The 17,220-nt window shown below is 33.1% G+C and overlaps 2 protein-coding genes across 2 annotated transcripts; both read left to right on the forward strand.

Annotated features, from left to right (window-relative positions):
- Nucleotides 1-3,556: 3,556 nt before the first annotated feature.
- Nucleotides 3,557-6,807, forward strand: LOC109802136 (F-box family protein). Its single transcript, XM_020363361.3, has 6 exons — nucleotides 3,557-3,907; nucleotides 4,037-4,210; nucleotides 5,133-5,295; nucleotides 5,369-5,507; nucleotides 5,792-5,852; nucleotides 6,402-6,807. The coding sequence occupies exons 1-5, from the start codon at nucleotides 3,684-3,686 to the stop codon at nucleotides 5,803-5,805; spliced, it is 714 nt and encodes a 237-aa protein (XP_020218950.2). The 5' UTR covers nucleotides 3,557-3,683; the 3' UTR covers nucleotides 5,806-5,852; nucleotides 6,402-6,807.
- A 4,711-nt stretch (nucleotides 6,808-11,518) lies between these two features.
- LOC145957142 (uncharacterized) lies at nucleotides 11,519-12,514 on the forward strand. Its single transcript, XM_083073357.1, has 2 exons — nucleotides 11,519-11,530; nucleotides 11,579-12,514. Exons 1-2 carry the CDS (start codon nucleotides 11,519-11,521, stop codon nucleotides 12,512-12,514), a joined length of 948 nt encoding a protein of 315 aa, XP_082929483.1.
- The last annotated feature ends 4,706 nt before the right edge of the window (nucleotides 12,515-17,220 follow it).

A 17,220-nucleotide genomic window follows, 5' to 3' on the forward strand; every position in this document is an offset into this window, starting at 1 on the left:
TTCATCCCCAACTGTCAATATAAAGCCACGAACATTGACAATCAGTGCTGCAGTTTTCCCTTTGATGAAATGAACTTTTATGGAATTTAGTGTTAGGGTGCACTAAGGGGGTACCTCACACATATCTCCATTGGTATGATATTATTCACTTTGGGTCTAAACCCTTATGATTTTGCTTTTGGTTATCTCCTAAAAAGTCTCATATCAATGTGGACATGTGTGTGGGGTAGCCCCTTAGTTCATCCTAACAAGTGGTGCCGTCTATGAGGATATGTGTGCTTTATAAACTTATGGTTTTCTTCCTTTCCACATAATGTGGGACTTTAATTGCACTTCTCAACAATCCTCCCCTCAAACAAAAGATTATAGTTAACCTTCCCTTCTGCGGATACATCACAAGTATTTAATGGTAGCCCCGTTTTTCCATCATTAATTCATGGCAACAGGACACACTCCTAACCTCCATGTTACCAAGAAGACCTCCACCTTCATATATGGATTCACCATTAGAAGCCACCAAATCTATCATATTTGTTCAAGTTGAGCTGATTCTCCATCGACTCTATCACTACTTCTTCCTGTGCACTAGGATTCACACATCCCCACAGAAGATGCCACTTGTTAGGGTGCACTAAGGGGGGTATTCCATACACATGTCTACCTTGGTATAATATTGTTCACTTTGTTTGGATTTAAGCCTTCATAATTGTTTTTGGTTATCTCTCAAAAGGCTTCATATAAATGGAACATGTGTACTTTATAGATTCATGATTCTCCTTTCTAAATTGATGTGGGACTTTGATTACACTTTACAATATAAAGTATGATAATCCTCACTTTGGGTGTATTAGTGACTCTTCACCAGGGTCCCAAACCTTGCAAACTATGCTCTAGGAGATTGTTTTCCATAATATATATAATGCCCTATTTGACCTGCTGACTTTGCCTTCAAATTTGTCTTCAAATTTTGGTGGAAGGCTTGATATATGCAAAAAATCCTCTTCTTCGAAGGCTCCTTTTATAAATGCATTTTTAACATCTAGTTGATATAAAGTCCAGTTAAGTCCATTGCATAACAGAACTCGGAATTGAATTAATTTTTGCCATAAGAAAAATGTGAATAGATAGTCAAGTCCATAGGTCTGTAAGTCCCTTTGCTACCTGCCATGTTTTTTCTACTCTTCCGTCAGCTTTGCATTTGTTAATAAACACCCATTGGCAACCTACTATCTTATTTAGTGGTAACATGACAATTTCCCAAGTCCTGCCATTTTCCAATTTGGATGCAGAGCTTCTTTGATGTTTCTTGGCACCAAACAGATTAGAAATTCTGTAACTTGACAGGTTTTTGTAGGACGTATGTTTTGAAATGGAATAAAGAGCACAAGTCCTTACGCTTTCTCTTGATACCTATAGGAATATCAATATCAGAAATAGAATCAAAAAGTTATTTGTAACTTGAAACATGTAGTGTTCAATATCTCGGGAACCTTACTGGTCTACTGTCAGGATGGCAGGCAAGCCTTTATTTTTCTTTGTTCCCCTTCAATTGTAAACTAGGAGCTGACAATCTGGTTGTGGTACTGCCGGTGTTTGAGTTATCAATGTTTCTAAACATGTGGAATGTAAGATCAAAACTTAACATTGGTGTTTTTCATAGCAGTCCAAGCATTTTCTGACGAAATCAGTTTTTGTATCTGGCACAGCCAGGCTTTCTTATTAGGTCTTTGCACTGTCTTTTTTCTTTTTGTGTCTCGTGCTCCTTAACTTAGGTTTTTATTGAATTGTTAGTTATGCTATCAATTGATGATTGTTGTGTCTCTAGTCTCTACTATGAGCATTTGCGTACAATGTAAATTATCATGTAACCATAATATTTAGTATTGCTATTGCCATCCTACTATAGTGACTTTGGGGTGCGCAATTGACAACTATGGTTGTTTTCCGAAGTGTGTGTTATTCATAATAACAAGTGAAAATTGGGGTGTCCGTCATCTTTGCACACCGAATGTTCAGCCCGTGAACGTCGAAATAAAGAGGTCATGGCTCTAGCTTTTGGTGTGTTGGGACTATAATATTAATACAAGAATCCCATACACTCCATTTAGTGTATGTGGGGGTGGGGTGTGTAAGAGAGAGACAGAATAATAGACATGGGTTTGGTGTACGTAGTTATGAGTTCTATCATTATAAAAGTAAATAGGTTTCTTTATCAAACGACAATCTTATGCATGGGTTTGTTATGGAAGAGCAGAAATATTTAAAATGTAATCGTGCCTGCATCAGCTACGCAATAGAATAATAGAAATTATAATTTTTGCAGGCAACATTTCAGCTGTGTCTTACTTAAATAAGAACGATTATGCACCAAGTAACATGTGACCTAACAATTTAAAAGAAGATACCAACTAATAGGGAATTACTTCCCTGTATATATTCCTATAATATATTATGAGACATAAAATTTAAAGTCCATATTACCACATTGATATGGAAACATAATTTTCACTAGTCACATTAGTATTTTGGTTAATGCAACACTTTGTGATCCTATTTTTTTTTAGTCATCACGTACTTATACCCTCTACCATTTTTCCAATTTATGAGAGTAGGTAGTTACATAAAATACATTCGTCAGACATTTGGTAGATTAAATTAATGCGATGGTAAGACAGATATATAGTAAACATCTATTAGACATTAGTTGATGAAAGTATCGAGCCCTTTTAATTTTACTATGTTCTTGTTTTTGCCTTGATCCTTTCTCTTGAAATCCATTTGAATTGTACCTACTATAGTTGTTAGTCCCAAACCCAATTCTTGGTTACTGTGTTAAGAGCCACTATGGCTGTAACAATGAAACTAGTTACACCGGTGTCTTGTGGTGCTAGAAATTAACGTTTCAGTAAAAAATCTGGTGATCTTTGTGATGTTATTGATGAACTCAGTTGTAAGTCCTGTTTGGGATACGATGGTCAAATTAGTAGCAACCATAGTAACAACCATAGTAACAATGCTTTTAGACATAAAGAAATTCCTTGCCCAGAGCAAATAACGCTAGTAAGATTTTTTTTCAAGGAAATAACATCTGCTATTACAATGATAACAATGCTAACCTGTTACTCCTCGACAGATATCATAAACTATCAAGTTCTGATGATATACGTGAGGCAAAGATCTAGAATATATATATTGATACATGCAAGTAATTGTTATAACGAACACATCTTGAACCACACCTCAAATCTGTCCGGTTACTAAAATCAAAGCATCTCTAATGTGTAAATGGTGATTCAAGATATTTTTATAAAACAAGTTGATATCTGTGAACAAAGTTGCTCTAAAATTTCTCTATTTAATAACTCTTTATATATATATATATATATATATTATTTTCAATAAAAAAATTAAAATTTCAATTTAAAAAAAAAATTAAAATTATTTAATACTTTATTAAATAAAGTTAATTTAACATATAATTTTTTTAAAATATGAACAATTATGGAATACAAATGACTTACTTACGAAAGTTGAATTTAACTAAAATTTGGCAAAGGTTAGAATTATTTGGCGAATCCAACATTAGAGTTAAGAGCTTCCCCGGCAAAGTGAAAGCCAAAGCTCTCTCTCTCTCACTCTATTCTCTATCTGCACGCACACAACAATTTGTGGAAATTCCGAGAATGTCATCGCTCCCAGACGAACTCTGGAGGCAAATCCTGGAAATCGGAATCGAAAGCGGCGGTCTGAGTTACAAGGAGCTCTGCTGCGTCTCCATCTCATGCCGCCGCCTTCACCGCCTCTCCTCCGAGGACCCTCTCTGGCACCGCCTTCTCTCCTCCGACTACCCCAAACCCCACCCCTCCTCCTCCGCCGCCGCCGCCGCCAAATCCCTATATAAATTAAGGTACCTATTCCATTCCGCGTTTTCAACTTTTCTCACCACGCCCCTTCCCCTTTTTCCACATTTTTCTTATCTGGGTATGCATAAAGTTCACATTTTTATTATTTATTTGTAAAATGTTTGGGTGGTGAGGTTCGAGAGAGACAAAGAGAGGAGAATAGCTGCTCATAGGAGGCTTGTGCTGAGGAAGGAGAGCCAGATTGCGGAACATTCTATAAGGCTCGGAGATATTCGCACACGTGTCGCTCAAGAAACCGCCAAAGCCTCACAAACTGCTCAAGACTTGTCCAATTTGCGCAGGGCCAGGTAATTTGCCCATTTAATAATTAATCGCACACCCAGGTATAAAGAACAACCATTTTTTGCTATATGTTCAAGTTCAATGCTATGCTCCAGCTTTTACATAGTGGTTGCTGTTGTTCTTTTTCACAATACATGGTAGTTGGTATTGTAAAATATTGTGGACAATTTTGTTCAGATCCTTGGTATTGTAAGAATTGGGGACAAACGCGATTACAATTACTTAGGGGTGACATTGAACTCAACCAACTAGGAAATAGTTTGAAACTCAATTCGATAATTAGCTCATTGAATTTGTTGAATTTGGATCATGAACTAAATGAATGAACTAAATGAATGAACTAAATGAATTGAACTTGAATTAAAAAATAAGCTTGATAAATAAATGAGATGAACGTGAATTCCATATAGTTTGACTTGACATATATACACATACACATATATATAAAGGGTTAAAAAAATGTGACTTTTGATTAATATGATTCAAGCTGATGAGTTGAATCAAACTGATCATGAGCTTGAACTGAGTTGAGTTCGAGTTGAAAAAAAAATTCATATGAACTCAAGTCCAACTTTGAGTTGAACCATACAATTACTATTGCAATGCAGTCACAGGGACTTCCAAAATCTTGACATTGTGGCCAAAATTATGGTTGTGGACTGTTTTTAAAATGTTGGATATGCTATCTTTTGTTTATATCAGAATGGTAATTAGGTGAATTGAATTTGTCATTACTTGGGTAACTTAAGATGAATATTTCACTTGTTAAGTTAGTATTAGATGCTGCAGCTATTGGCTATTGTAATTTGTATTTTTCTTCGTGTTGTGTTTGGTGTAGGCTTTATGGCCTTTATTTTATTTGCAATTAGCATGAGTAAACTTTGTTTTGAATTCTGTTGATGGGGTTTTGTGATTGTTTTTTTGTAGACAAGCCTTTGTAGCTTTGAATGTGTGGCAACCGGAGGTTGTCCGAAGTAGGCAAAAACAAATGGTAGAGCAAAGTGCTGTGCCTGCTGAATGCCGGATACATGCGCTTGAGATGGAACTCAAACTTTGTAAGCAACAGATTGTGGGGTTGGAGAAGTCCTATGTAAGTGTTGATGATTTCCATATGACATATGAAGGTTCATTGGTTTGTTGTCACTTACACAAAATTGTACCAGAAAGATGAAAAGTGTAGGCTTGATGCTGCAAAAGAGGAGTTGGCATCTATTAAGTATCACCCTGTACGGGAGCATAAGGGCACGAGTGGAAGGGAGAATGAACATGTCAAGCGGAAGAAGTTGAAAATAAGCAATAGCTGTGAGTTTCTGACACTAGTTCCTCCAATAATATTTATAAATATAAAATCAAAGCCATTGCATGCCTAAGAATAATTAGGATATTTCTCCTGGCTTTCCAGCTTTTGACTCGCTTCTTCTGGTCTGTTTCCTTTGTGAATAATACCTACATTTCATCTATACCTTAAATTGTTATATCAATTGTGGGCAATATCAATAACAATATTGGAATTGCCTGCTCCTGGCTTATCTTATTGTTCATTTGCATGAAAACCTATTATTAACATGTGTTTCTTGATTGTGCAGTACAAGAAAAATAAACCAGACCAGCATAGATGGATATGCATCTTGTAATCATTCTCCACAGGTAGGAGCAAATATTATGTTCGTATTTGTTGGTGAGATGCTGAACAACTGTCTATTGCAAATTGATTGGCTGCCTGTGAACAAGAGTTGTGAATTTCTGTTCGTAATATTTTCCCCTTGCCTAGGATTCTTTATGTATTCAAAATCATGTACTTGTCCTAGTAACTGATATGAGTTTTCATTTTGAGGCTTAGGTGGTATCATAACTTTATATACTGTCTTTTGGTATTACCATTTTCAAAAACAGATCAGCAAAGGGAAATGTTTAAATATCTAAATTTGGTGTAGATGTAACAATACCTTTTGCTCTTTCTGTGATTGGTAGTTCTAAATAGCCCATCTAAAGAATTGTTTTTTGATAAAACACTATTGCATTGTTTGATCCATTTAACTGATTACAACTGTTAATGTTTTATTGATTGACGATCATAGACATTATTATGTATCTAGTTGATCACAAAATTTGGTTCCTTCTAATGCATTCTACATTAGAACAAGGAAGCACTTGCATTGTGTCTGTTATTACTACAAATAATTATATTTTTGGCAGGAAGAAGCTGCATTGGATGATGAGTAAAAGCTCTTGCGAAATGACACTTGCTGCTCTTTCTTCTATTGAAACTGGGAACTTGTTCCTGCAATGAAGACTGATTGCACAAATCCTCTTATCATTGTGGATATGATGTAATAGCAATACATATTGAAACCTGACGAACTCGATGAAAAGTGGCCTTAGAATCATTGTTTGTAACTTAAGGAGTTCTGATCATCACTTGGTCACTCTGTTGTAGCCTGTGGACTTGGTAGAAACCTTGTAGTTTGTCGGAAGTAGGATAATAGGAGAGAGTACATAACATTATGTATTACAGTCATTCTAAATTTCTGTTTTGATATTCTTCTGTTTGTTGTATCATTGTTTTTAGTGGAATTACCCCGCTTCACAGCCATTTGTTAAAGTTTTGGTTATTTTCTTTTGGTTTTTCAGTTAAGAGCATTTATAAATAGTTACTGCATGCGTATCATCCTTTGAAGCGAAAAGTAATTGGAAAGTGTTACTAGTTATTTATTTTGCTTATAACTGATTTTTAAGTAAAAAAAATTGGACAACTAAAGTTACCCTTTTTTTTTGGATAAGTGCATATAAAAATAAATAAATAAATAAGTAATAGAAATGAATATATGCAATATTATTTATGCTCAAGTAATAAGAATATTTCTTGTTGCACCTAAATTACTGCATCTTATGTACGCACTCTAATATTATTGAGAACCTTTATTTTATATTTTATTTATGAGAATTCACGTATGATGGAAAAAAAACTCTTTTAGATAAGGGGTTCGGATGCTCGGATCTGGATCTTCTTCTACAGCTCTTCCCTTCACTCGTCTCTATCCTGTCTATCTTTCTATGTCTATCTCTGTTTCTTCATTACATTTTTTCCCCCTTTTCTAACTTTAAGTCCATATTTATCTATTCTTTCACTGCTCTTTATTTTTGTCTTCTGCAGACGCAGAAGATAATCCAATTTGATTAGATGAATATACTTTCTTTTCACTTTTCCACATTTACAAGGTACAATCCAGGCTGCAAATTATTAATCAAAATTAAGTTTTGGTATCAAAACAAGTCACATACTTTGTTTAACCAACTGTTAGATTTTATTGGTAGAAAAATTTATTATTTAAAAATAAAATTTATATTGTAATATTATATATCATAAAAATATGTTCCAATTAAAAGGGATATATTTTAGTTGCTTAATTATTGTCAACAAAATATTATGGATGTATTTTAATATCTTATAATTATGCTTTTTCTTTTAGGGGCACTAGTACGGAGCCTTCAAAATATTTGAGACAAAACTACTAACCATTGTGCAAGTACTGTTGTCCCGAGATGCATTAACATATATGCAATTTTGTTGGACACATTGTTAGGTACTAGATGCAGGCACCTTCCTAAAAAAATACAAAAAAGATGCAGGCACCTTCCTAGTGAGGATTCAAACAATAGTTTGCTTTTGGTAGTAATTTACAAAACTTGTCATTGTCTTTATAATAATTACATAAAAACAAAGTCATATACTAATAGTTTGATATTAAATTTGTTTTTCAAAAAGAATTTTATTTAATGAAAATTAATTATTTATATAAATATTGTGAGTCTATGTTGATAGTATAATATTAACAAATAATTTATTAGTACAAAAATTCGATATATTATCAAGAACTTTAATTTTTTTTCATGGTTTAAGTTTAAAATTGCACAAGTCTCATCTCTTCAAATTCATATTTTATGTTAAAGTAACGAATAAAATGGATGTCAAAATGGATATGTAGAAATCATTGTCATAATTCCAAAATATATAATGTTAATATATCATACTTATAGAGTAGATTTATTATGTTGATAATTTGTTTTTTTTTATTAAATAAAGGTTATTAAGTTATTTTAATACTTAATATTTTTTGCACTTTTTTTTTGGTAGTGATAGAAATCATTGAAGATTGGACCATGAACCATGTTGGAATTAGCATGCATGTGTTAGGAACAAAGTCCCACGATGGCCCTATTTCTTTTAATTTGGTAAGGAAAAACTAGTGCATACACATAATTGTCATTTTATAGAAGAATAGAATGGTGAAATGAGTTAGAACTTATTATAAAATGATTTTTAAAATGTTAAACTATTTATTTGTCCTTTATACTAATTTTATTTTTATCTTTTAGTCCTTGCAATTTAAAACTACACGTTTGGTCCTTAGAAGAGTAATTGTAAATGCAACTTGATCCCTATCATGAAATATCACGTGACTCTATTCAAGAATGCGGTAACGTGGCTTGCTAAGTAAACCCTAGACATTGTCTTTGTGGTGAAGTATCCCTAAACATTGTATTTCTTCAATCCATATATCAAGAATTGGGTGTTGGTGGTTAATTGTGCGTACATTGTGGTAGAGAGATCATTTTATATCACTTAAAGCCTTTTTTTTTTCCTTTTTCCTATTTTTGTATTTACTGTGAATTACTGTAGAACTAATATTGTTTTGACAGATAGAAAAAGAGAAACATCTTAACACCAATCTATGAGTTAATGTAGAAAATTACTTTCTATCTCGATTATAATACAATTGTGCATACAATAGTTTTTCTTAGTTCTGTTTTTAATTTCCCACTAACAAAAAAATAGTACAATTGATGTAGAATGTTATGTGTATTTTTTTAACAAAAATTAGGTTCATATTTTTACTATCCCAAACCTATAAACATTAAAATCAATCATAGGAAACATAATTTATAATCAATGATGAAAATGTTACCATAATATTAATTTTAGAACATCATTTACATCATAAAATAACAATCTAAATTACATGTATCCTAAACTAACCAATTAAGTTAAAAACTAACTAAATACATCCTAAAGCTACCAGAATGATTGCTAAATTACCCAAATGAATTTTAAACTAAATAAGGTTTAAAGTATCCAAATGAATTCTAAACTACTTGAATATACTATAAACTAAAATAAAAAATAATCTAAAACAAATCTTGTCCAAAATGCTCGTATTTGATCAATGCCCTCCTAGGTAGGCATGGCAAAGGGGCGGGGCGGGGGCGGGTTTTACGTTCCCCGCCCCCGCCCCCGCAAATTTAAACCGCCCTCGTCCCCGCCCCCGATACTCGCCAGGGATAAAATCTAGGTCCCCATCCCCACTCCCGGTAGGGTTCGGGTTTCCCCTCCCCGCCCCCGCCCCCACTTTTATTTTTTTTTCTTCTTTTTTTCTTTTAAATAAATATGAACAATTTAAAAAAAATAAAAGAAAAATAAAATAATATAAATTTTTACATATAAATATTTATAATTTTGGTTTATATATATAAAAATAATTTTTTAATTATATTATTAAGCGGGGCGGGGACGGGGGCAGGTATGGGGACGGGGGCGGGGTGGGTATTAACATCCCCGCCCCCGCCCCCGCCCCCGATTTTATCAATCGGGGAAAACCCGAACTCGAACCCGAACCCGATAAACACGGATTTCCCCATCCAAATCGGGGCGGGTTCGGGCGGGTACCCACGGGGGCGGATTAGATTGCCATGCCTACTCCTAGGTTAATGATTTTTACTCCATAGAAGTACACGTTTAAATTAACAACATAGCATTAAATCAGAGTTTATAAAGATTAAAATTAATGTTGTAATTCAAAATCAACTATATTTGCATTAATAGTGAGCAAGTTTCATTATATGATAACCACACTCATAATTTCTGGTTTGTTTATGAGACTATATAATTGAATATTAAATTTAAATATTAGTAATCATTAATTGTGCGATATAATTCAAACATCAAATATCAAGTTCAAATATCAAGTTCAAATATCAAGTTCAAATATTAGTAATTCAAATATCTAATTTAAAGTACTTACACGTGAGTTAATTCAATGAAGCTTCTTTTATGTGATTAGTTGTTACCTGCCAACAATGAATGTAAAGTATAAGATTCAAATAAATAATATAATCCATAAAGAAAATATGATATATATGATTATAAACATCCAATTGTATAATAGTGTAGTAATTTCATTATTTGATTTCTTATGCAACGAGCACAAACACACGATAACATTGTCCATAGGACAAATAATCAATAATTGTCAATGAACACTACATTATGAAGTAATTAGTGACAAAACAAATATAATTTTAAAGAAAATTAATCATGTGTACTTACCCATAAATGTAAGGTGTCAAATAACACTATTTTTTGGAATCATGTATTAATTTTTGTATGTATGTGATTTTTTTCTTGTCCCTTGACCTTTAAATGGATTAAGGCTCCAGAAATTTATACAAGTTTGCATTATCCCTTAACATAAAGACTTCATTCAAATACCCAAAATGATAAATAAAAAAATTTAATATTAATGATAATAATGAGTTATTTTATTACTAAATTTACAAATAAAAAGTATACTTACAACAATCATAACTAAACAATTGAGATGTTCAAATATGATTTTCTAATATTATTTTCAATAAAAAAATCATTACTATTTATATACAAGGGAATCAAACAAGATATGACAAAGGCATTGGAATCTCACGCCACCTATATAGGCTTATCTATCACCAAAGCCATATTCATAATTAATCATTTAAATTCAGATTCTTTGTTTGATCAACTAACTATGGCTTTCTCCTTATGTAGTTGTGGAACATTTTTCTTTTGCCCCCAATATCTTAAACAAAAAAAGTAATGTTAGAATTGTTTTATTAGTTGTGATAAGATATTTTAAGATATAGTTTAGATATATTAGTTTATCTTTTCCTAATTTGTAGTTTATCTTAATCCCTAAATTTTAGGGATTGTTTCTGTTACTTGTCTATTTATTTGATTGAACCCATCAATTCAGATTATTAAGAAAAATTATTCTACCCTAAATTTTGAGATGGCATCAGAGCTCTCAAATTCTAGGAGCTGCCTTTGACTATGCAAACCAAAACCCTAGACGACAGCCTTCATTCTTGGATAGCCTTCACTGCTGTCAATCATTTTTTTAGGACAGCTAGCCTTCATTGCTTCTGTGATTTGCAGTGTTGTTTCTTAGTTGTTGTCGCAACAATCAAATACATTCTCACTGCATTAGGGTCGTTGTACTATGGTGGACATGGTAGACCCAATTACTGAAGTGGTGAATATTGAGTCTCAGAACACTTAGGAACAGCTGCAGAACCTCAACACTGCCTACCGATTGAATGGGAAGAATTACTTGAAATGGGCCCAACTTGTTCATAGAACTTTGAAAGGTAAAGGGAAAACTAACCACTTGACTGAAGATGCTCCTAAAGAAGAAGATCCCAAATTTACAAAATGGGATGAAGAGGACTCTATGATCATGGCATGGCGATGGAACTCCATGATCCCAAAAATCACTGATACTTGCATGTTTCTTAATTCTGCAAAGGAGATTTGGAATGCCATGGAGCAGACATACTCCAAAGCTAAAGATGTTGCTCAAATATATGATGTGAAGGTGAAAACTATGGCTGCAAAACAGGGAAACAAGACTGTTACAGAATACGCCAATCAACTCAAATCCCTGTGGATGGAGTTAGACCATTACAGGGTCATTAAAGCCAAGTGCTCAAATGATTCAACAATGCTCAAAGTGTATATTGAGCAAGATAGAGTCTATGATTTCTTGGTAGGGCTTAACTCTGATTTTGATCAAGTGAGAGTCCAAATCCTTGGAAAAGAAAAAATTCTAGGAATTAATGAAGTAGTAGCTATGATTAGAAGTGAAGAAAGCAGAAAGGGAATAATGCTAGAAACCCCAGCCATGGAAAATTCAGCCATGGTAGCTTCAGGATCGGCCATGATGGTAGACCAGAAAGAGGGGGGAATAGCTAATATGGAGAAGAAAGGTGAAGAAGTGTGGTGTACCTTCTGTAACAAGCCTTGCCACACTCGTGAAAAATGTTGGAAGCTGCATGGAAAGCCACCTAGTAATGATTGGGGGCCCCAAAACCGAGACAAGGAGTGGGGAAAAAAAGGAGACAACACTAGAAAGGGAGGACAAGCACACATAGGTGTTGCCACCAGTGAAGAAAATAGAGGAGGAGTGATTCAACTTAACCAGGATGAAGTAGAGTAGATGAGATCATTCCTCAACAAGTTGGATAAGTCAATAGGTACTTGTTCTCTGGCACATTCAGGTATGTTTCCTTTTTCTTTTGGACATAATGCCTCAAATAAAAACTATAACCCATATTGGATACTAGATTCTGGGGCTACCGACCACATGACACCCCTACCTAAACATTTCTCTTCCTACACCCCTTGCCCTAGCAACAAGAAAATATCCACAACAAATGACTCTCTGATGACTGTAGCAGGTTAAGGAGAAGTTCAAATAAGCCCATCTATAACCCTTAAAAATGTCTTTCATATTTCTAAACTGTCTGTCAGTTTGATTTCCATAAAAAAAATCATAAAAGACCTATCATGTAATGCCATTTTTTATGACAATGTTTGTATGTTGCAGAACAAGTACTCGGGGAGGACGATTGGACATGCTAGAGAATGGAATGGCCTTTATTACTTGGATAATCTGGATTTGCCACCAGAACTGAAAAACAACAACTCTTTTTTCTTTGATTCAATGAAGGCCAATAGGGAGAAGGTCTTCCTACATCACTATCGTCTTGGACATCTTTCATTTAGAGTCATAAAATTGTTATTCCACTACAAGAAAATTGCGAATTAGAGAGGGAAAGATCCCTCGCAAATCCCTCGCAAATCCCTCGCTAAACGGAATAGCGAGGGAGTAGCGAGGGATCATTCCCTCGCTAAATTCAAGTCGCTAATTAGCGACGGATGCATATCCCTCGCAATTCCCTCGCAAAATTCCTTCGCTTTTCCCTCGCAAGCAGCTTCGCTAGTCCGTCGCAAATTTGTGCCGCTAATTCTTCGCTACCGCCTCGCAAACGTAGAACCTAAATTCCCTCGCTAATTGTATTTAATATTTCCTCACTAATCGTTCGCCACTCCGTCGCAATTATCCCTCGCAATATTGTCGCTAATTCCTCGCAACGCTGTAGCAATATATCAATTGAGGTCCTTCGCAAATCCCTCGCGAAACTCCCGCAAATATGTCCTTCGCAAATCCCTCGCTAATCCCTCGCAAATATGTCCCTCGCAAATCCCTCGCTAATCCCTCGCAAATATGTCCCTCGCAAATCCCTCGCTAAACCCTCGCAAATATGTCCCTCGCAAATCCCACGCGAATCCCTCGCAAATATGTCCCTCGCTAATCCCTCGCTAATCCCACGCAAATCCATCAAAGCATATGGATTGAGTTCCCTCGCGAATACCATGCTAATCCCTCGCGAAACCTTCGCAACATATCTTTTGAGTTTCCTCGCGAATCCCTCGCTAATATATCGCGAAACCTTCCTAATTTATCTATATATACATTATTCTTAATTTGATATTTTAAATAAATCTAAATCAACTACATAATTTTTTTTCAATTCGACATGATTTAAAATAAAAGTTGCATGTAACAATATCTTTTACAAAACCAAATTGTTAAATGTCTTACAAAATCCAACTTGTGCATACTATCTTAAAGAAACCCAAACTAATTAAGGTCTTACAAAAAGAAAAGCCAAATAACTAGTCATCGTAAATAGTAAGATTTATAACTGTAGTGACCCGTTCTTCTATCATAGGCGTAAGATTTGTAGAGGCACATGCAACCTCTGGAGATGAAGTTTGGGTAGAGCTACTAGTTCCAAGATCCAAGCTATTTCCCATGCCATGCACTCTTTTCTTCTTGTTTTCACCTGCAGCTTTTAACCAAAGATCAGAATCAATTACAGGATGAGATAAAGTTGAATTGAATTTCCTCTGTGCAACCAAGATTAATATTTTTTTTATTAAAATTACAATAACCACACTAGTATTCTAACTTAAAATATAATGTATTTTATCCCAACTTCCACCATTAAGAATTACAAGATTAATATTTTATCTTAGGTAAATTGCATTTTGTCTCATTATAATGTTTAATTTGAGATCTTCTCATCTAATTCTAATTTTGAAATCTTAATCTTCTAATTATGGTAAATCTTAATCTTAATCTTATCATGTTAAAAGAAAAATTTCGATGCAATAAAAAAATCTCATTATCTTTATTTATTTAATGCAATAAAAGAAAATTAATTTTTAATAACAATTATAAATATTTTTAAAATTACTTTTTTCAACGGGGCAGGTGCATGTTGAGGGGTATGGGTAATTGCCCAAACAGTTTTTTTTTTACTTAAATAGTTAATAAAAACAACTTTATCCATAAAAAATATTATTTCCATAAATATTTTATAAAAAATGAATGTTGAAAATTACAAGAAATAAGAAAGAGAATAAATTGGTACTAATTTTATCACTTTATCTTTTAATTTTTAGCATTTTTTAATGTTAAATAAATCGCATAAATCACAAATATACATTCATAGAATCTCAAATGAAATAAAAATAAAAATAAAAATTGTCACTCTATTCATGACAGTTGTAATTTTTTTTAAAAAAAATAGGTATTTTAATTTTTTCATAAAAGCATATATTTCTATAAAAAGAAAACTTATTATATTTTTAATTTGCAAACATAGTATAGCCTATTTTTTTTGTCCTTACTAAAAAAATTTCATGAATCTGTTATTGATGATAACTAAACAGACTTTAATTATTCCTAAAAAAATTATGATTTTTGAAATTTATAAATTTTATGAATTATAATTCTTAAGTATAAAACAATTTTTTGTGTACTAAATGTTTTTTAAAATCATTTTTTAAGATGTTATAAAACATATTGATATATCAAATAATTTGGACATATCATATATAATTAATTTGATCTTTCAATCATTTTTTCTTATATATATATTTTCTAATTAAATTTAAAAGTGGTATATTAAGTATTATTTATTTGAATTGAATCATTTTTTCTTATACATATATTTTCTAATTAAACACTTTTATTTTATTTTAGTTTCTAACATATACAAAAATATTTTAAATTATCATAATTAAGAAAACAAGACATACACAGACTAAATTCATATTGTAAACATATAAATTATATTTAAAATTTATGATATATATATATATGTGTGTGTGTGTGTGTGTTTTAAAAAATATATATGAGTGAAAATTCAGTTACTTCAAAAGTAACTCTTAAAAGAGTTATTTAATGAATGTAATTACGTTATATATTGAATTTATTATTCAATAAATTAAGTCTAAAAATTTGTATACTTTATCTTTTAATCAATAGTTTTATTTAATAGATAATTTTAGATAATATTTAATAATTTTTAAAATTAATATTAGATAATATTTAATAATTTTAAAATTATTTTTAAATATTGAATAATTAAAAAAATGAAGAAATAACAAATAAGATAAAAATATATATAAGTAAAATAAAAAGAAAAAAATATGAAGAATTTCAAATTCTTACTAGCAACAAAATCTCTTATTTGCGAGGGATTAGCGAAAAACCTTTTCCCTCACTAATTTGCGAGGGATTTGCGAGGGATTTGCGAGGGCTATACATTAGCGAGGGATTTGCGACAAGAAAACTCCCTCGCTAGATGAAAAATTCGTTTTTATATTTTGGCTCATAATTTGGCGAGGGATTTGCGAGGGCCTAAGTTCCTCGCTAAATAAGCACTAGCTTTAGCGACAAATTTGCGAGGAGATGAAGGTTGGTCGCAAAATGATCCTATTTAGCGAGGGAATTTAGCGAGGGATATAAATCCAAGCTATTTCCTCACTAATTAGCGAGGGATTAGAGAGGGACTGTATTCCTCGCCAGTCCCTCGCTAATTAGCGAGGAAATAGCTTGAATTTATATCCCTCGCTAAATTCCCTCGCTAATCTGCGAAATTCTTGTAGTGTTCCCTTCCCTTTTTAGCAAATTAGATGTGAAAAGTCTCCATTGTGAAGTGTGTGAGCTTACTAAGCACAAGCGTGTACCTTTTCCAGTTAGTAATAATATGAACACTTATCCCTTCTATTTAATTCATACTGATGTGTGGGGTCCCTCAATTGTCTCAAATGTTTCTGGTGCCCGTTGGTTCCTCACCTTTATAGATGATTGTACTCGTGTCACATGGGTCTTCTTACTAAAACAAAAATCTAAAGTCTGCTATGTGGTTCAACATTTTTTCTCCATGGTAAAAAATCAGTTTGGAGTTAGCATTAAGAGGATTAGATCCGATAATGCCAAAGATTACTTTAATCATGGGCTTATTTCCTTTTGTCAAAAGGAAGGTATCATTCATGAGTCATCCTGTGTCAAAACACCTCAGCAAAATGGGATTGCTGAGAGAAAAAAATGGTCACCTACTTGACCAAACTCGGCCTCTTCTTTTTCAACATGAGGTTCCTAAAAGGTTTTGGGGGGAGGTTGTTCTTAATACATGTTATCTAATTAATAGACTACCTTCTAGTATTCTAGCCTCAAAAGGCCCTATGGAGGTTATGTCCTCCTTTTATCCTAATGTTTCCACATCCAATCAACTTGTTCCAAGAATATTTGGGTGTGTGTGTTTTGTCCATGTTCATAGTGGTAATAGAGGTAAACTTGATCCTAGAGCCTTAAAATGTGTTTTCATAGGATACTCATCCACACAAAATGGATATAAATGTTATCACCCACCATCACAAAAATTCTTCGTGTCCAGAAATGTCACCTTTTTGGAGTACAAAAGCTACTTCCACCAAGATCATCCTCAAGGGGAGACTGCAAGAAAGATAGATGATCTTCTTATGCTCCCTGACTTAAGCTTGGGA

The sequence above is a fragment of the Cajanus cajan genome, chromosome 4 (assembly GCF_000230855.2).
Source record: "Cajanus cajan strain Asha chromosome 4, NIPB_CcT2T_4, whole genome shotgun sequence".
NCBI classification, from domain to species: Eukaryota; Viridiplantae; Streptophyta; class Magnoliopsida; order Fabales; family Fabaceae; genus Cajanus; species Cajanus cajan.